General features: G+C 38.6%; 2 protein-coding genes across 4 annotated transcripts in view; both read right to left on the minus strand.

Moving 5' to 3' along the window:
* Positions 1-917, minus strand: part of Chd8 (chromodomain helicase DNA binding protein 8) — a 62,117-nt gene extending 61,200 nt beyond the window's left edge. For all 3 annotated transcript variants that reach the window (XM_071607743.1, XM_027922337.3, XM_071607739.1), the window contains exon 1: positions 829-917. The gene's annotated coding sequence lies outside the window, so the exon portion shown is untranslated. The remainder of the gene's footprint in view (positions 1-828) is intronic.
* Positions 918-3,796: 2,879 nt separating this feature from the next.
* On the minus strand, positions 3,797-20,982 carry Rab2b (RAB2B, member RAS oncogene family). Its single transcript, XM_027922344.2, has 8 exons — positions 20,767-20,982; positions 20,475-20,546; positions 17,165-17,232; positions 12,402-12,484; positions 12,017-12,109; positions 7,127-7,238; positions 6,469-6,537; positions 3,797-5,474 (listed from the first exon to the last, which is right to left on the minus strand). The coding sequence occupies exons 1-8, from the start codon at positions 20,810-20,812 to the stop codon at positions 5,367-5,369; spliced, it is 651 nt and encodes a 216-aa protein (XP_027778145.1). The 5' UTR covers positions 20,813-20,982; the 3' UTR covers positions 3,797-5,366.
* Positions 20,983-21,119: the final 137 nt, after the last annotated feature.

Below are 21,119 nucleotides of genomic sequence, written 5' to 3' on the forward strand. Positions count from 1 at the left end.
AAACGCGACCGGTCCACTACATACCTCTTCTGTTAAGACCTTAATTACTTCACGACTGCCCCTTAAAAAGAGGCGGCTGCATTTGCACAGCTGCGATGGCAGGGAAATTCCCTGCGACACTAGAGACAGGTAAATAAAGAGATTGCATTCGCTATGAGGTAGAGGGAGTGGTCCTCTGCCACTGATGAGTTTATATAATGCAACAGAAATCCAGTGAGCTCTGCAGACCTGTCAAAGGAGATACAAGGCTTGAGCTCTCCTTTCCCACCACCTCTACACACGCTCCAACACCCTGCTCTTCACTCGGAGAAGACACACGGAAATTACACCTAAGAGTGAATAACAATCTGCATACGCTCTCTATACTTTCCTATCCACTTTTATTATTAAATAAAAGAGAGAGAAAGGAAGGAAAGAAGGTAGGTAGGTAGAAGCTTTAACCTCCCACTTGAGCCCAAAGTATGAAGTAAGCAAACGGAGCCGGGGAGTTTTTCCTACTCTGAAGGGGGAAGAAGAACAAGGCGCTGCCTCTAATCTACACCACGCCCAGTAATGCAATGACAAGCTCTTAAAACTCCATGGTGGCCCAAGCAGCCCCCTTCGCAGCGTGGCCCTGCTCGGACCCCGCGGCCCAGCAGCCGGCCTCTCACAAAGGAGAATGGTTCAGTCCAGACCATCACCCAGCACCTGATCCCTTACAACTGGGGGACGGGGAGGGGGCGCGAGGGAGAGGAGGGAGGATAAGTTCCTGAAGCCATTCTGAGAGTCAGAGCTTTTGGAAAGACTCTTGGGCCAGCACTGAGGAGCAGGCGTGAGCGGGAAGCCTACCTGAACAAGTCCTGGTGCTTCCTTCCCAGTCAGCGTTTCAACTCACCGTCTTGGAGAACAAGGCGCCTTCCGGCGGAGCATGGCCAGCCCTCGCCTCAATCTAGCTTGCTAGTAGTCCATTCTCCCTGGGGTCCGCCCACCTTCGCTCCCACCCACCAATGGCGGGGCCGAAGCCCGGCCTCTTCCAGCGGGGTAGTGTGAACGCCATCCAGGAAGTCTCTTGAGGTGGGAGGTCCTAAAAGGCTGAGAACGGTACGTAGGCAACCACAGATATGCCTGATTGAAAATAAAATCTGGCGGCAGCTCGCCTCCGACGGCTCAGTTCGCAGGTGAACGGGCCTCTCGGCATCTTTTTGACCCTCTCGGTTGGGGGCGCTCTAAACTTACACATGTAGTTACCTGTTTCAGGGAAGCCATCTTGGATCGTGCCGGCGTCAGGCGGGCGGGGAGGGGAGGGAGAATTTTTTCGGCTTTCTGTCCGACTATGTTTGTCCAGCCCCAACATATTCTCCTACAGATAGGCTTTCCCTCAGTCATGAAGAGGAACTCTGCAATAATACTGAATATGAATAAAAGCAACCACCACCACCCTCTAGCATAACTGCAGGATTGATGAGGTTTTACCAAATCAGAAAAACCAAAATCAATTCTTGAAATTAAAGTCGGTATTACCACTTCTTAGGGAAATTCTTTATAATCAATTCTTCAAAATATCAGCGCATCACCAACACAGATAGCTTCCAATTTTTATACTTCACTTGTTTCATTTATTTATTTATTTATTGGTACTGGGGATTTAACCTTTTTCAAACAGGGTCTAGCTGGATTTTAGATACTCTGGCCTTGGCCTCCAGAGTTGCTGATATTACAAGAGTACCCCACGATGCCGGCTTAATTTATGTTTTTCATTATTCTGACTTTGAAAGCAGAGTACTCAGAAATACTAAAATTTGAGGTATAGTTCCATTAAAAAAAAAAAGTCTTATAATTGATCAACAGATCCAAACAAATACATTCAGTGCTAACTATGAACTTATGAGAATTATATGTAAGGAGGAAGGACCATTAGGAGGCAATCTTAGAAACAACGCCACTTTTAAATAACTGCATAAATGTTGAAAAAAGAAATAATTTTATTGAAGGTGAAATTGTACTCGATGAGAAAGATCTGATTTTCCCAATCTTACTCTCTATAGCTATTTGCATTTTACTACATAAATTTTGAAGGGATTCCTTCCAGATCATTAGAGGAATTTCTCAAGTAGTAACATAATTGCATATCCATACATGTTAAGAAGTCATCTTAGGGCAGGCACTGAAGCATAGGCTTCTAATCCTAGCAATTATGGAGGCTAAGGCAGGAAGACTCCCAAATTTCACGCCAACCTAGGTAACTTAGCAAGACCCTGGCTCAAAATAAATAATAAAAAGGGTTGGTGAAGGAGCTCAGTAGTAGAGTAAGTATCCTTGTATTCAATCCCCAGCACCAAAAAACAAAAACAAAACCCTTTCTTGTCTGCTGCTACCATTTTATCATATTTGAGGATGTGAGGTATTAGGATTTATCAAAACACTGTGTTGTTTATCTGTAAATGCATATACCTATATAATCTTAAATACCAATGGTTACCAAAATAAGAGCTTGTTATCCTTCCGGTTACTATCTGATATAGAAGAGGGCTGCCATCAAAGGATGGTATTATAGAAAGAGGAAAAAGGAGGTCCTGATTCAACAATTTCAGATATCTATACTGATTTTTTTTTTAAGATTTTTAAAAAGATGGACACAATCTTTATTTTTATTTGGTGTTGAGGATCGAACCCAGTGCCTCACATGTGCAAGGCAAGCGCTCTGACACTGAGCTATAATCCCAGCCCCTCTATACTGATCTTTTACTATAGATTGGTTTTCCAGCATCACTGGTAAACAATCAACACCCACATTATCTAATAAAATTCTGCACATGGAGGTGGAATATCCATTTTCTACAATTCTTCATGACCAACTGACTCACAACACGAGCACATCACAAATGTACTTTTGTTTACCATTTCTTTACACTTGGTGAAACACCCAAATACAGAAGCTTATAAGTTGAATAGCAGAACTGGATGTATAAGTTAGGATTTATAATTATGCTCTCAATTATCCAAATGGTATCAATGACTCTGAAAGCAGAAAGTCTTAGACAGAATGCTATCTTTGACCAAGGCTCTAATGCTTCCCAATTGCTAAAAGATACTTTGGTATGGTAAAGAAAAACTTCTGTAAAGAAACTACAGTGTTAATTTAATTCTGTCCCTGGGGTAAGGGAACAGGCAGCTAACTCCAAATTCAACAGCCTCAATTGCTTTTTGGCAAGCACTCTATCACTGAGCTACATCCATAGCCCCCTCTCTATTCCTTTTTTTTTTTTAAGTACTTTTTTTTAGTTGTAGATGGACACAATATATTTATTTTTATGTGGTGCTGAGGATCAAACCCAGTACCTCACACATGCAAAGCAAGTACTCTCCTACTGAGCTACAATCCCAGCCCTCTGTTCCTTTTTGAATAAGTAAAAATTGAAAGAAGGAAAAAAAAAAAAAAAAACCAAGCTGGGCATGGTAGTACATACCTATAATTCCAGCTACTTGAGAGGCTGAGGCAGGAGAATGGCAAATCTGAGGCCAGCCTGGGTGACTTAGTGAGATTATCTCAAAAATTAAAAAGGGTGGGGGCTATAGCTCAGTAGACAGCTCAGTGGAGACCCACTGGAGTCACTCCTTAGTACTGGGGAAAGAAAAAGCAATACCCAGAATTTTTTCCAACTTCCTGGTACAACATTGATTACTACTACTACTGGGAGCAAAAGGGGGTATAAAACAAATCTGAAGGAGGCGGCTTCTTCCATATATTTGATACCATACTCTAGGAGGAAGAGTTATCTACTTATGCTAGATATATAATCAGAAATGACACATGGAATATGAGCAACTTGAATACATGCATATATTTAATAATGAAACAATTCATTAACAACAAAAATTATAAAAATTCATGAGACCTCGGTGCTGTGGAAAAAAGTGAGATATCAAGGAAAATAAGCAACTGACCCAGAAGGTATGAGTGAAGTGAAGTGAAGCAAAGGCAAATATGGCTAGGATAGTATTATATGATCTGAAAAGGAGAAGGGCTGGAGAAGCAACCAGTTATCTGATTGCTTGGTAATGAGCAGCCTTAATGTATACTGCACAGAATAGAGGCTATGAGCCAAAGGAAGGCAGGAGAGGAAAAGAAGAATATATAACCCAGGGTAAACAGATGGAAGAGAGCAGGAATTACAGAGATGACTCTAAGGCCTTTTGTTTCCTCTAAAGTCTAAAATAAGTCAGAAGTTTTTAAGTGTGTCAGTCAAATTCTATATCACATCATGAGTAGCACTAGGCACCTGTGAAGAAACGGTGAGGGAAGTGGTTTATAAAAATAAAGGGGTGATATGGATCCTGCTCTACAGAGCTTACAACCTATATGAGAAGACAAATTCTACACATAAAACTACTATAAAATGTATTTACAAAGTAACATACATATAAATAAATATACATATGAATAGCCAATATAGGAAAGCTAAGGGGTACTATGTCAATAATTGCTTAGAAGTCCCTAGGAGATCGCTGAAGGCTTCCTAAAGGAAAAACTGTTGGACTTTAAGTACAGTGTTAGTAGAGAGTAGGACATATGCAAAGGTACAGAAGTAGGAATAAATATACCATGTACAATAAGCAAATAAGCTTGATTAGAGTCCAAATATATCTAGTTAAGAAGTGAGTATGATGAAACAATAGAGATCAATTCAGTGAAGTACACTGCAATGTTACATCTGGTCCCTAAACAAAGTGAATACGAAATGAATGTTTTCTTTAGGTAAGGATAAGTGGCCACAGGTCCAGGACCAACTCCACTTCTCTCAAGTTTGGTAAGTAAGATACAGAAACCAGCAATGGGATAGTAGAGAAGCACTCAGCTTCCTTGAACAAGTAGAAGGAACTGCTTTCTGCAAGAACTTGTCCAAAGTGGACAAGTTGTGGCAAGTAGTCCCCCAAAAACAAAGAAGTTAAAAAACTCAATGAAAGTTCCTATGCAGCAGATCTACTATCCTAAGGCCAGCTAGATCCTGGTCATCTCAAGTGTTCAAGCAGAATATACTTGTCCCTTGCTACTAATTCTTGATGGGGAGCATATTATATATGCTTATTAAATTGTTTATTTTTGAACTACCCTGACAATCAACTTTGATCCTAACATTTTAGAAATTAAAAAAGAAGTTGAAAAAAGCCCCAATCTATAGGGAAGGCTCACGTCCCTGAAGGAGGACAGGTCAGTAAGGGCTCAAATTCTTCCCTGTTCTTTTAAGTGGAAAAGCAAAATATCACACCTTGAAAAGAGGCTGCTCTCAGCCAAACCAAGTAAGACTTCTTTCTTTAAGCCTATTGATCTGAAGCTGTTCCAGGAAAGAAAGACAGAAAAAAAAAAAAAAAGAGTTCAGGTCAGATGTTCAGCAGCAGCCAGCGTCCGACCCTAGATCACGACAGTTCTGCTGAGAGGCGCTGGGTCCCAGTGATGTTGAAATTGACTGTTGGGGCCCAATCTTGATGCCATTTGCCTGTAAAAGAAAAAAAAAAGGCACAAGTTCCCACCTTGGTGCTAAAGTGAATGGGAAAAAAGGAGCGGGGAGAAAGGGAGAAATCATTAATATCTAAAACCAGGTATGACCTTGGCAGGTAACAATTGCCATAGCCAAATTGTTAGGGTACAATAATCTCTGATGGTTAAGGATAAGATGACTAGCTGGGGTATAAAAATCTTAGCTGCCTGAAAGTGGTTTCTGTTCCATTTTTAAGGTGCACTGTTACACAGTTATATGTAGAATTAAGATATAATTAGCTAGGTAAGAGTAGAGGAGGCACAAGTATAGAAGTAGTATACGATTCTTTTTTTGTTTTGTCTCAGAATTTGCTTTACAGAAATGACCCTCCCAAGCTGGGCACCATAGCATATGTCTATAATCTGACAGAATTGGGAGGCTGAAGCAGGAGAACTTCAAGGTCTGCCTTAGTAACTTAGTTAAGACCCTCACCAACTTAAACCCTGTCTCAAACTTTAAAATAATAATAATTTTAAAAAAAGTCTAGGGAGAAAAAATAGAACAAACAAACAACAAAACAGAAATAAAAGGTCTGGGGCTGTACCTCACTGGGAAAGTGACCTTGGGTTAAATCCCCAGTATACCAGGCCTTTTTGAGCAATTAAGTATTAAACCCAACAAAAAAGAATTTAAAAACAAAATTTTAAATATTAAATCTCTCTTTAAGCTCTAAAAATGTTAAAAAACAGAGACTGAGACAAAAACTCCCATATGGTGTAAGTCTTTTAGATTACCACCCTAACAATTTCTTTAAGCATTCTAGGTCTCAGACTTGAGGAAAAACAGAAATTGATTACAGGTTTCCTTGTGCCTACATTAGGAAAAGAGCTTGAAATGGCAGAGTTACAATTCATGTATCAGACAGGGAATGTTTACATTGTAGGGATCTTCCACTCCTTTTCATAACAGAACAAAATTAACTATCAACACCTCACCCACCACCCTTTCTTACCTCATTGTGGACGTCAAATAAACCCTGCTGGATCTTCCTATATATTTCTTTGGCTGTGTTAATGAAGGCCTGAAGGAGACATAAATCATTTATCAGTCTTAAGGTAAGGTAGAGAAATGAGAGAAAGAGAATACAAATATTATTCTTATTTGGATTTCTAAGGTGAAGTAGGAATCACTAGAAAGGAGTAAAAATATGTAAGAGTCCCCAAATATCCCTGTTAAGAGCCAATGAGAGTAGTTTCAAAAGGAAAAAGGGAATTTTATGTATTCTGGTACTACTCAAAGATGTTCCCAGGATTCTGAGCTTGGTACCCTCTTTAGACAAACATGATCTCTTTTCAATTAATTACTGAAGATATAGTCAACACCAGGCTAGGAAAGACTATAGTGGAACCAATAAACAACGCCCACCCCAACTATAGTGAGAGTGGTTTCTAACCCATACTTACCAATTAATGTTACTCAAAGCAAAAGTACAACCTTAGGAATCAGGATAAAATAAAATGGAACAGTACCCTTAAAATGAGACATTTAGTCATTATGACTTCAAGATGCCCTTTCTTTGTCCTTATCCTATAGAAATGTCTTCTATTGAATAAAAGGACAAAGATGGTAATGCAATCTCTGGAGAACTTTCACTTTTTCCAAAATAGTACCTCTTCAACATTGCAGGCTGTTTTGGCTGAAGTTTCCATGAATATAAGTCCATGCTCCCGAGCAAAGGCCTCTCCTTCCTCTCTCTTCACATCCCTGCGGGACTCTAGGTCACTGCAAGAGATTAATTGGGGGGGAAACAAGATCCAAGTGAAAGAGGAAACTCTAAATCTAAAAGAATCCCATAATGGTTTCAACTGCCAGCTAATCTGTAAAGTATGTAGATCCTACATTATATTCTCTTGTAAAGGATTACTAATTTCTGCAGCCTCTTAGAAAACATGCTTCAACTGGGAGCAGTGACACTTGCCTGTAACCAACCCCAGCTACTTGACAGGATAAGGTGAAAGGATCACAGATATGAGGCCAGTCTTGGCAACTTAATGAGACCCTATCTCAAAATACAAAATAAAAAGGACCAGGAAGAGCTCAGTGGTAAAGTGCCCCTGGATTCAATCCCCAGTACTGGGGGGTGGTGGAGGGAAGCAACAGAAGAAGAAAAAAGAAAACACTCTTCAGATTCAAGACAGTCACTGCATAATACCTTACTCTAATACAAAGAAAAGGCTTATAAAGGCAAGCCTGATAAATCACTCAAAACTATACCATATGCTTCTTTTTCAAATGAGATCCAGAAGAACAAAGTAGAAATGATAAAAGGGAAACTCGTAATTGCTAAAAAAGTAGGAAAGTCATGATTTCTCATTCTATAGTGCTAAGTGTCTTCGTTTTTACTAGAATCAATCCTCAGGAGAGAGCAAGGAATAAGGAGAACATAGTTGCATTAACTCTCACTAGTCTCATTTCTAGTGTATATATAAGTGGCTTGGCCCCAGGAAATTAAAGTGATATGGTTAAAATTAGGTGATAAAAAAACAAAAAGAGAAAGAGCTTAGAAAGGAAATGAAGTGGTGTGGAAAGACTACAAAGAGGGGCTGGGGATGTGGCTCAAGCGGTAGCGTGCTCGCCTGGCATGCGTGCGGCCCGGGTTCGATCCTCAGCACCACATACAAACAAAGATGTTGTGTCCGCCGAGAACTAAAATATAAATATTAAAATTCTCTCTCTCTCTCTCTCCCTCCCTCCCTCTCTTTAAAAAAAAATTTTAAAAAAAAGACTACAAAGAATAAAAGGCTGACAAAAAAATGTTATACTGTTTGATAATTATTTTTCAAGTTGGAAATTTTCATTTGGAAGGTTTCCAGTTTTCAACCACACACACACACACACAAATCAAGTACTAAGTCCATTAAAGAAGAACAAACCTACAGTTTATATTTATTATACATGTGCTGTGTGAATACCAAGGAGAAATTATCTGTTTAAATGACAACACTCCCAAATTTGCACCTCTACCCAGATGCTCCTATAAGCTCCAGAATTGTTTGTCCACTTGTATTCTTCATTTCCACAATTATGTAAGAGGCACCTCAACTTAACACATCAAAATCAAACTTCCAAACTGTGACTACCCCAGGCTTCTACATCTCAGTAAATGGCCCAGAACAAAACCCAAGGTGCTGAAATGACCCCTTTTCCTTCCTAACTCCAAATATCCAATTTATCCCAAAGTAAATTCTTCTAGAATGTACCTTAACATCCTCCTTTTCTCTCTCCAGGTCACTACCCTATTCTAAGTCACTGTTCTCTCTGACCTGGATGACTACAATTGGTATCCTATTGCAACTTTTGTTTCCCTCCAGAGTGATCTTAAAAATCTGATGAAGGGCTGGGGTTGTGGCTCAGCGATAGAGTGCTCTTCTAGTGCATGTGAGGCCCTGGGTTCAATCCTCAGCACCACAAAAAAATAAATAAATAAAAACAAAGGTATTGTTTTCAACTAAAAGAAATAAATATTTTTTAAAAACTGACGAAGCATCCAGGTGCAGTGGTGCATGCCTGTAATTCCAACAACTTGGGAGGTTGAGGCAGGAGACTCACAAATGTGAGGAAGTAGGAGCAACCCAGCAAGACCTTCTCTCAAAATAAATAAATAAAAAGCTGGGGATGTAGCTCAGTGGTAAAGTGTCTCTGGGGACCATCCAAAGTACCACCAAAAAGGGAAAGAAAAAAAAAATGACCAAGCCAGCCATTAACTCTTTAATGCAGGACAACAAGTACAGCTCAACGATAAAGCCATGCATGATGCATGAGACCTTCAACAAGATCTCCACCACCACAAATCTCAAATGTTTTCACTGTATTTGGAATAAAATCCAACCTTGTTACTTATGCCTGTGAGGTGCTGTGAGATTTGGTTCTTTCCTAACTTTTCCAACTTCATCTTGCACCATTTTCTTTGATTAGATCCAATACTGGGTTTCTTTCAATACCACAAACTTGCCAAGTTTCTTCTTCCCAGTCAAGACTTTCATACAGAGGCTAACCCTATGTGATACCTATTTTTAACCTTTGCTCAGTAAAGTTTTGCCTATCCTTCTATTTCCAGATAAATATCACTCTTAATCAAAAACAGGTATCCTATTACTGTCCTACTTTTCCCTTCACTGCATTTATAATCACTTGTACAAATCATTTCATATTTAAAATGATACAAATCATTTTGATGTCTCCACTAGACTATAAGGTTCATGAAAGTGGGGCATGACTTTTTTGCATTTGGCAACTCAGAAACTCAGTGTCTTAACATTACAGGTCTTCAAGAAATCAGAAGAACTAATAAATGAATATAATTATCTTGTGTCTGCAGTTATCAAATGCACACCATTACAAACTCAAAAAGGATACCATGAAATACTTTATTTACATATTTTTATATATATGTATATGTGTGCATATATATTCATTATATACATATACATATATGTATGTATACACACATATACATATATGTACACACACACACACACTTACTTTTTTTCTTTTTGGTGAGATTGGGGATTGAACTTAGGAACACTCTACCACTGAGCTACATCTGAAGCTCTCTTTATTTTTGAGACAGGTCTCGCTCAGTTGCTGAGGTTGGCCCCAATCTTGTGATCCTCGCCTTTTTATTTTTGAGGAAAATACATCAACATTCAATGTTAGAGCACCACATAAATTACAAAATTAAGGTAGTTCAGTGTCAACATCAGAGCACGTCAGATACCATTCAATATTTTTGTTAAACTGAGTTTTGGGCAGTTGCTGTGATAAAATGCAAGTAATGCCAAAAAAAAAAAAATCAACAGGAAATGAAAGTGGCAGTGTCCAATCTTGATTACAAGGTTTGAGATGCTCTGCTGTGCCTGACAGAGATACAGGTCATTGGTAAGAAACTGTAAATATTTAAGAATGAAATAAAAATTTTTATTTTGGGGCTGGGGTTGTGGCTCAGCGGTAGAGTGCTCGCCTAGCATGCATGAGGCACTGGGTGCGATCCTCAGAACCACATAAATGTAAAATAAAGATACTGTATCCACGTAAAACTAAGAAATAAAATAAATATTTTAAAAAATATTTTATTTTAACTTATATTTTTCATAAGTATATTTATATTGTTTAGAACTATCTACTTTTTGTTTGTTTTAGATTTAACTATTTAATAATAAAACTATTAAATATTTCTTTTGGCCTTTAGATGACAATTTTTTTTTTTTTTTTTTTTTACTGAAAATAATAAGTGTTGGCAAAGATGTAGAAAAATTAGAAGCCCTGTGCATTGGGGCTGGGGATGTGGCTCAAGCAGTAGCACGCTCGCCTGGCATACGCGGGGCACTGGGTTTGATCCTCAGCACCACATAAAAATAAAATAAAGATGTTGTGTCCTCCACCAAAAACTAAAAAATAAATATTAAAAAATTCTCTCTCTTAAAAAAAAAAAAAAAGAAGAAGAAGAAGAAGAAGCCCTGTGCATTGCCAGTAAAATGTAAAATGTTACAGTCACTATGAAAAACAGCATGGTGGTTCTTCAAAAAATTAAACAGAATTATCATATGATCCAGCAAGTCTACTTTTGGGTGCATATCCAAAAGAACTGAAAGGAAGGCCTAGTACAGATCTCTGTACCCATGCTGACAGCATTATTCACAAAAGGTGGCAGCAATACAAGTGTCCACAGACAAATGGATGAACAAAATCTGGCATATGCATACAATTAAATACTATACATCCTTAAAAAGCAAAGAAATTCTGATATGTGCTACAATATGGATAAAGCTTGAAGATGAGACGCTAAGTAAAATAAGCCAATCACAAAAGCATAAATATTTCATGATTCCACTAACATGAGAAGCCTACATTAGTTAAAATTCATAAAGAAAGAAAGCAGGGGCTGGGGATATAGCTCAGTTGGTAGAGTGCTTGCCTCACATGCACAAGGCCCTGAATTCAATCCCCAACATCACCAATAAAAAGAAAAAAGAAAGAAAGAAAGCAAACAGAATAGTGGTTGCCACAGAGGAAAAGCAGGTGGGGAGATAAGCCCAAGTACTGAATGGTTACAGAATTTGAGAAGATGAAAACAGTTCTGGAGATGAATGGTGGTGATGGTTGCAGAATACCATAAATACACATAATGTCATAGAACTGTACACTTTAAAATGGTTAAATGAACATGCCTGTAATCCCAGCTACTCTGGAGGTGGAGGCAGGAGGAGCACAAGTTTGAAGCCAGCCTCAGCAACTTAGCAAGATCCTATCTCAAAATAAAAAGGGTTGATGTGTATGTAGCTCAGTGGTAGAATGCCCCTGTGTTCAATCCCTAGTACTGGAGGAAAAAAAAAAGTGATAAATTTTAAGTTCTGTATATTTTACCTTATTAATTCATTCATTTTTTACTGAGACCATAAAAAGAACCATAAACTGAGAAATTCTGCGGACTAAGAAATTTAATGCCCACAGAGTACCTAGATGACTCCTGATGGTTAATATTCGTAAAGATAAAATTTTACCTTTTATTCCCAATCAGCATGATAACCATGTTGGAGCTAGAGTGTTGGCGGGCATCCTCTAACCATGAGGTTAGGTGATTGAAGGTTTCACGCCTACAACAGAAAAAGTTCAGAAAGTGGGTCAGAAGCCCATTTCAAAAGGCCAAAGCAGGGTTAGGGATGCAGCTCAGTAGTAGAGTGAGTTCTCTGCATGTGAAGGCCCTGGGTTTGATCCCCAGCACTGAAAAATCAAATGAATGAATTCCAAGCCCAAAGCAACTTCAAATATATAGGAAAAGGGAGAAAGTTATATTGTATATAGAAAAATATTAAAGAGGTCATCTTTAGCAGAACATGTTGATAGAAAAGCATTGAATTTCCCTCCCACATACCAAAACTGGCTCACCTTGTAATGTCATACACCAGCAGTGCTCCAGCTGCTCCCCTGTAGTAGGAACGGGTGATAGAACGGAAGGATTCTTGCCCAGCCTTTCCCATCAACATGGCAACAACAAAAAAATCCCAATAAAACTAGGTTATTTCCAGAGAACTGACTTAATCACATACTAGCCCAAAACAAAGGACTTAACTAACAATGGATTTCTATTAGATTAAGAGAATTAGGAAAAGAACACACACCTGCCCAGGGAAAATCCTGGTAGAGTGTCAATATTCTGCAATAAGAATGCAATTGCTATTTTGGGTGGCTGGATTACTCTTCCTATGAAATTGTCCAACAAATTGCTTGATGTTTAACATCCCTAACCCTAGTCACTAAATGCCAGTAGCACTCCAGAATCATCATGACATCAAAGTCCTTTGCATATATTTCTCAATATACCCCAGAAGGGAACAATTGTAAATGGGAATGGAAACTCAGGGTATGTTGTATTTTCAATCCCAAATATGATGACTTCATATTAATCTTTCTGTTTCTACCCATAAAGAGAAAAATTATCTTAGAATGCCAACACCCTGTGGAAGTTTCTTTCCAATGGATCAATGTAGAAAATTAGAGTAAAACAATTAAATTGAGCATATGCTAAATGACCTTTAGTGATCCATGGATAATAGCAGGACAACCTACCTAAATGTCCCTTGCTAAAAATCCCAACATGGAAAATAGAAATAAGGAACAGGAAAAGATACCCAAAAGCTAGGATAAAATTTTCCTTTAAAAAAATCCAGCTTGTTCACATTTCTAATTGGGCCAAAATATTAAGTTTTATTTATAACCAAGCAATTAGTTAATTCCCCCACATGCTGCAAATATTTGCTTTCTTTTCATGATAATTCTTTCTTTTTTTCTTAGGGGAAGCAAAAATGTGGGTGTGTCTTTTTTTTCTTTTTTGGTACTGGAGATTGAACCCAGGGAGGTTTACTCCTGAGCCGCATCCCTGTCTTTTTTATTTTCAGACAGGGTCTTGCTAAGTTGCTGAGAGTCTCACTAAGTTGCTGGGGCCGGCCTCAAAAAACTTTTTGAGATCTTCCTGCCTCAGCCTCCAGAGTCACAGAGATTATAGGTATGCACCATTGTGCCCAGTGAAGAAGTGTCTTTCAAACAATACTATGTATACCCTGTGCATTGAATCTATCCTATTAGGAAAGGTTTTATATTATTATTTTGGGGGGTTGGTTTGTTTTTCTTTGGTACAGTATTGGGGATTTTACCATGGGCATTCTACCTTTGAACTACATTCCCAGCTCTTTCTATTTTTCATTTTGTGACAAAGTCTCACTAAGTTGCAGAGACTGGCCTTCAATTTTTGATCCTCCTGCCTCAGCCTCCTGAGCAGCTGGGATTACAGGCAAACACCACCCTACCTAGCTAGTTTTCACATTTTTGAGATTATTTATCTTCATATCCTTACTCAAGGTTGGGAAGTCTGAAAGACAGGAAAACTATGATGAAGACAAAAATAAATAAACAAATAAATTGCCTTCTGATTGTATCAACAGTGACAATACTAACACCATAATAATATTTTAAACTATCTTTTGGCATACACTATGTGTCAGGAACCATAAGCTACAATTACATATATTATCTCACTTAATTCTTTTTAACAGTCCTGAAACAAATATTACTATTATAATTCCCCTTTTGAAAATGGGAAAAATAAAATTTAAGGAAGAAAACTCAACAACAGGCCCAAAATCATAAAGCAGTGCTGGAGCTATAATTTAAATTTAAGATCTTAGTGCTTTTTCTAGCACAAAAGTTCTTTTTTTTCTTAGCCATTATATCATATAATCTAAATCAGGGTTTGAATGAGGGAAAAGAAACCAAGTGCAGTAACCCTAAGGCTACTTTGGTAAACATACAAGAATCTCTCCATAAAAGAATCACACAAATATTTAGTGAATTTTATAATTGCTAGAACATCTGAATCCAAAAACAAAAAATAAATTCAAAAGTTCTCCTTCGGTAATACAATACTTTTTAAGATGTAAACAATACTTTTGCCTCCAAGAGCTCACATAAAGTTTTATATTTATTCCCTAATAATTCCATGTCTTACATTATTTGGGTCCTGTTTTGCTTTAATCTCTTACTTTTTCTCCTCTTCTGCTATCATCGAAAGTCCTCTTCTACTTCCCCCAAGTCCTACTAGGAACTAAAAGGCAAAGTGAGGGAAGCCCTCATGATAGTTCAATCACATGGTGGCACTTCACTTCACAACTGAAAATACTTCCAGTAGGTCATCAAAAAACCTTTAAAATCTAATCACTCTACTTACTTCTTCATCTCTGTCCAGTTCATGAACCAGTTTGTGAGCCAGTAAGCTAGAATGAGTAAGTGATTCCACTTAGGCTAGTCTACATCCGTTTCAGGTATCCTTGTCCATCCCCAATAAGAAATCTGAAGTAGCAACTAACTAAGACGGAGTTTTGTTAAAGAGAATGCATAGCTTTCTATTTCTTCCAGGTGGGAGCATTCTATTACACTTGTTTTTTTTTTTTTTTTTCAGGGGGCAGGGACAGTACTGAGGATTGAACACTGGGACACCCTCCCACTGAGCCACATCCCCAACCCTTAAGTCAAGATCTCACTAAGTTGACGAGGATGGCATCAAACTTGTGATCCTCCAGCCTTGGCCTCCCAAATTGCTGGGATTACAGACATGTGCCATCATTCCCAGTTCCCCTACTTCTAAAGCATATAGTTTGAAGTATCAAATTTTATAAAGTTGGATACACTCTATTTCTAAGAATCAAAATGCATTCCAAAGTAAATACAAATTAATTTGAGATTAATCAATCCTTTCCATTAGCTACAGTACAATGCCTCTTCCTTAGCCTGTGTATTTGAGAATGACACATACATATACGCATACACACAGACACACATGTAAAAACAAAACAAAAACTAGTAAGCGTCTCTAAATTTTTATTAATACCAGAACAGTGACAACAAAAAACTCTGGATAACCTGATATGTTTAAAATATGCAGCATGAGCAGGACATGGTGGCACACACACATAATCCCAGCAATTTGAGAGGCTGACACAGGAGGATCTCAAATTTGAGGCCAGCCTTGGCAACTTAGTAAGATCCTGCCTCAAAATGAAAATTTCTATTTTGAAAAATATACATCATGGAGCTGAAGGTGAAGCTCAATGGTAGAAAGAGCACTGGGATATAAGGTCCTGGGTTCAATTTGTAGCACCAAAAAATAAAACAAAATATCCATTTGATAATCTCTAAACTTTTTTTTTTTTTTGATATAAGGATTGAATCCAGAGTTGCTTTTACCACTAAGCTACATACACAATCCTTTTTATTTCTTATTGAGATAGGGTCTCACTAGATTGCTGAGGCTGGCCTCATATTTGCGATTCTCTTGTCTCAGCCTCCAGAGTTGCTGGGATTATAAGCATACCCAGCTACATAAATGTTTTCATACAGGATAGCTTTAAAGTAAAGGGATGAGGGATGGATGGATCAAGAAAGTAGGAAGTCAAGGTGGGTAAGCGATGGGCAGGAGATCAGGGATGACAAGGAAGAAATGATCAGGCTTACCCAGAAAGTTGTAGATAAGACACTACATCATAAATATGAATCTTTTAGTTTTTTCAAAGCAAATTGCTACAGTATTACGAAATCTGCTTTTTATGATTCAGCAAATGTTAATCTCGGAACAATTTTTAAAAGAGAACAGAAATGAACTAGGCCCATTTAAATGGCCAGTATTTCTTAAGAATCCTGTCTACACAGTAGTGGCTCTCAACTTTCTTACTTCGTGATTCAATAATATCTCATATGAGCATTTAAGGAAGAAAGAAGTCAGCAGCCAATACATGAATGACCATGACCATACCACTAACTCACACCTACTGGGTTTTTCTCCTGCCATCAAAACATCCATTTTTGGAAGTGGTAGAGGTTTAAGTTAAGGAGGTAGAATCTAACTTATATCAGTCTTGATGCCCACAGGCTTCATTCTTTGCCACATCCTCAGAAATCTATGCTGTACTCTCTGTGGGGTCCAAATCTCCCTTTTCGGAAAATACAAAATCAGGGTTGCATTGCTTAATTAGGGTAGTGACAAAGAGTCACTAGACCTCAACAATGAAAGGGAATAAATACATAGCAACTGTTTAAAAAATATAGAGTTAACCTTGACAGCAGATACAGAGCAAGATTTCTTAGGCTTTAAATGGTGGAAAAAGGATTGAAAACAAAAACTGGCCATTTAAATGAAACAAGGTCGGAAGTTATGGATGTCAGACAGGAGTTAATCACTATTAAAAATGTAAAGTGATTCATGTTCCTGTAGTTAGGGCAACTCAACAAAGTGAGATGGAAAATCTAATCAGATCTGGGAATGGTGGTACACACCTATAATCAAAGTGACTCAGGAGGCTGAGGCCGGTCTGGACAACATAGAAAGAAAGACCCTGTCTCAAAATAAAGAATATAAAGGGTTAGCAATGTAGCTTAGTGGTAAAAGACCCCTGGTTAAATGCCTAGTGCTGGGCGTGGGGGTGGGAAGTATTTGTAACTATAAAAGGTGAAAAGTAAAGCGTTCCCATCTCGTTGATTTCTCTCTTCCCCTATTTCATCACCACCAATAGACCCACCCTCTTTACCCTTTTCCCTTGCATCAACTTTTATTGTTATATTTGGATCTTGGTTGGGGATAAAATTATTTTGTCCTCTCTTACCGTATCCCAGATTTGCAGTTTGATTTGTTTTCCATCAATGTTGACCATGCGGGCCCCAAACTCCACACCTTCAGAAAAGACCAAGAGGAAAAAAATGTGATTCTTGGGAATAAAGGACATGTTGAGTGACAGGTTAGAGTTTTTCCTCAATATTTTATGACTTAAGCTTCGTATTCAATGCCACTAAGCCCCAAACTGCCGCTATTTGCTCCAGTTAATTTTATTAATTTGTTTCCTTTTTTTAGAATTAAAAAATTATATTCTAGGTGATATGACCTGAGAATGTAACCAAAAAGTAGATAGGGGAATAAAGCTAAAAACTCAAATTAAAAAGGTGAATAAATTCTTTTTGGTACCAGGATTGAACCCAGTGCTATGCAACCACTGAGCTACACCCCCAGCCTCTTTTTGTTCTTTTAATTTTGAGACAGTGTCTCACTAAGTTGCTGAGGCTGGCTTTGAACTTGCAATTCTCCTGCCTTAGCCTCCTCAGCTGCTGGGATTACAGGTGGGCACCACTATGCTCAGCAAAAAGGTGAATAAATTCTTAGCAATGTTTTAACACTTAAATTTGATGAGGTAACATTTTGTAATTTCTTTAAATACTTGTAAAATTTTTAAAAAATTTTCCAACTTTCAGAGTATTCTCTAGTCTCTGCATGAAACATTTCTTTCTGTAACTCTAGAACTTTTTGTTTAAAAAAAAAGAGCCCACCTAAAAAAATAGATACTCAAGAATGATACATTTCACATCACCAATAATTCCCAGAGTTCACTGGAAAACTGCACCCCTACAGCATGGAAACTGGAAATCTGAGTAAGTTTCTGGTTTACTTGGCATTATTCTTCTCTTAAGGTACTGTCAGGCCAAAATTTAAAAGATGGTCACTTATATTAAAAACAATAAATTAAATATTGGTGTGGTAGTGCACATCTGTAATCACAGTGACTCAGGAGGCTGAGGCAAGAGGATCACAAATTTGAAACCAGCCTAGGCAACTTAGTGAGACCCTGTCTCAAAATAAAAAATTAAAAAGGACTGTGTAGCTCAGTGATGAAACACTCCTGGGTTAAATCCTCAATACCAAAAAACAAAAACAATGAATTACAAGTCAGATCATTTATCCTATTATCTATATCATACAGTACTTCACACATGAGAAATTCTAATTTTAAAGTAAGAATGATGACTGATCTAGCTTACCCTAAGGGCTAATATACACCTATTAGTGATCCTATGCAGATAAGCACAATATACCTGAAATACCTCAACTTCAAGGTGCTGCACGTAGCAGAAAGGTATAAGAATTGCTTTTTACTACTCCAACTGCTTTATCAAGAATCACATGGGCCAGGTGTGGTGGTGCACACTTGGGAAGCTGAGGCCTGAAACAAGATAGTGAGACCCTGTCTCAAAATAAAAAACAAAGTTCCCCTGGGTTCACCACAGCACCAAAATTAATAAATAATCACACAGTAACCATTGAAAAAAACTCACTAATTCTTTCTGTACAACAGGAATGGAATTTCAATGGGCAAAAATTAATATGTAGAACTTTTGTCTCTTTCATGCAGTTTCTTCTAGTTGTACACTAAGACATTTTGCAAATGTATTTTCTATCCATCTGCCTTGTATGTTATGGTACACAGAACTGAACTCAGAAACACAGGTTCTACTGGACTCTGGGATAAAGTTCATTGACCACTTCATTCCTTTACTTTAAAACTTGTTAATAGGGTCATTTCCCCATTACCCTCAAGTATTTAAAAACTTGGTACTGACTTTTGTTTCTCTAACTTGATTCTTTTTAATGATACCAGAGTTTGAAGAGGGGGGGGGGGACACTTAATCACTGAGCCACATCCCGGTTTTATTTTGAGACAGGAGCTCATTCAAGTTGCTTAGAGCTCTGCTAAATTGCTGAGACTGACCTTGAGCTTGCAATTCTTCTGCCTTAGCCTCCATGAGGCAGGGATAATTGGCAGATGCCACCACACCTGACTCCAATTGTATTCCTGGCTACTCTCCATTTGAAACTTCCAAGTTCCAGCCATATTAAATTATTTGTTTTCCAAAAGTGGCCTGCCTGATCTTTGCCATCCTGGTCTTTGCAAATGTTATTCCCTCTTGCCGAATTCATTTCCCCCTCATCACTACAACCCCTTTGCCTAGCTAACTGCTGCTCAGTAGTGATTTTCAGCACTTCCTGATAGAAGTGGAAGCCTCTCCTTCCATTTGCAATACAAATTTGATAGTATCTGCCCCCAACCCTACCTCCTTCACTTGAAGACTACAAATAATTGACAGGAAAGTACAATGTTACCTAGTTAAGCACTGTGTTGTTAATCCCTACCACAGTGTCAGTATTCACTTAAATATTCATTAAACAAAATAGTTTCTGGTTGATGCTATCCTCTAAATCCTTTTTTAAACTCAACAATCATTTAGCTCTGAATAACTTCGTGAAGACCAATGGGAGCTTTAGGTTTCCATACTGGTAGGACTTGGAAGTAGAAACAGATTAAGAATAGGGATCTTGGGGCTGGTAGCACGCTCGCCTGGCCTGCGTGGAGCCCGGGTTCGATCCTCAGCACCACATACAAAGAAAGATGTTGTGTCCACCGAAAACTAAAAAATAAATATTAAAATTCTCTCTCTCTTTAAGAAAAAAAAAAAAAAGAATGGGGATCTTTAGATTTCATTTAAATTTTCATTTGCATGGCCAGAAGGCTAGTTTTACATATATTGTTTATTTGGGTTGGCTTTATGGATTAGAGCACCTCCAGGTTGCCTCAACACAAACGTGTGGGAGATGGTAATATTTTCCATGACCACCAGTATGTTTTCAGAACTCTATCAAAAATTTTTTAAAAGAGGAAAGCTATCACTTTCAGCTGTCTTTTCATTCTAAGGCTGGGATGGTTCTTCAATTTGCTTTTTCATCTCCAACATACAAAGGTCCATGTACTAGTGTTTTCTTTGAAAAATACATGAGGTTCGTATTTATTGCGTTTGAGTTTCTGATAAGGAAGTTATGTTTTCACGGGATTTCCTATAAACATACAAACTGTATTTGAAGGGAAAAATCCTACAACTAGTCCTTAAATCACATTCATCTTTAAATTTACCTTTCAATTATTTACTCCACATTTATCAGCGTTTAATTAGTTACTCTTCATTTAACATAATTTCGGATTAGTTTAAAGTAGTGGGGGTAACTTTCTACTTCGAACATTTAAGGCTGCTAACCTATTTGAGCAGTTTGGCTTGTCTGATTTTATCTGTTCTGGAACAAGTAGATACACCTACCTATTGTGAGGTCGTGGACAGGCTGGAACCGCTTGTCTGTGAACTGCAGGAGGAGACATGACTTCCCCACACCTGAAAGAGGAGAACATAAATTCCAGCAAGCACGCGGCCAGAGAACTTTCCAGCTGCTAGACTCTGGGCGTCCAGGACTGAGGAAGGGGAGCCCGGAGCCCCGCCCCCCGCCCGCTGGTCTCGAAACGCCCAGCCCACTAAGTGAGCCCCGCCCCCGCAACCCGATTTGGGAGCTTCAGATCCCCGCCCCAGCCTTGAAGGCGGTCCACCCGTGGGTTACCTGTGTCCCCGATGATGATGTACTTGAAGAGATAAGCATAAGTCATGGTCCCGATTCCGCAGTATTCCGGGTACGCCCGATTTCTACAGCCACTTACCTCCGACTTCTCTAGCCACTCAATCTACCGATCTCCTTATTTTTCCCCTCCCCGGCCCCTCTAGCCCGGACCACGTCTCTATTGCTCTCCCCAGAAATCCTCACTCGATCCGGAGTATCCGACACCGCCTCTAGGGATTCCTCTAGACCTTCTATATGCTATTACCCCACCAAGCTCCAGGGGGCGATACCTAGCCATTCCGTACGATTGGCACCTGACTCGTTGCCGTCTCCTTCCAATCAGCCGAGTGCGACGC

This window comes from Marmota flaviventris, chromosome 2 (assembly GCF_047511675.1).
Source record: "Marmota flaviventris isolate mMarFla1 chromosome 2, mMarFla1.hap1, whole genome shotgun sequence".
In the NCBI taxonomy this organism is placed as follows: domain Eukaryota; kingdom Metazoa; phylum Chordata; class Mammalia; order Rodentia; family Sciuridae; genus Marmota; species Marmota flaviventris.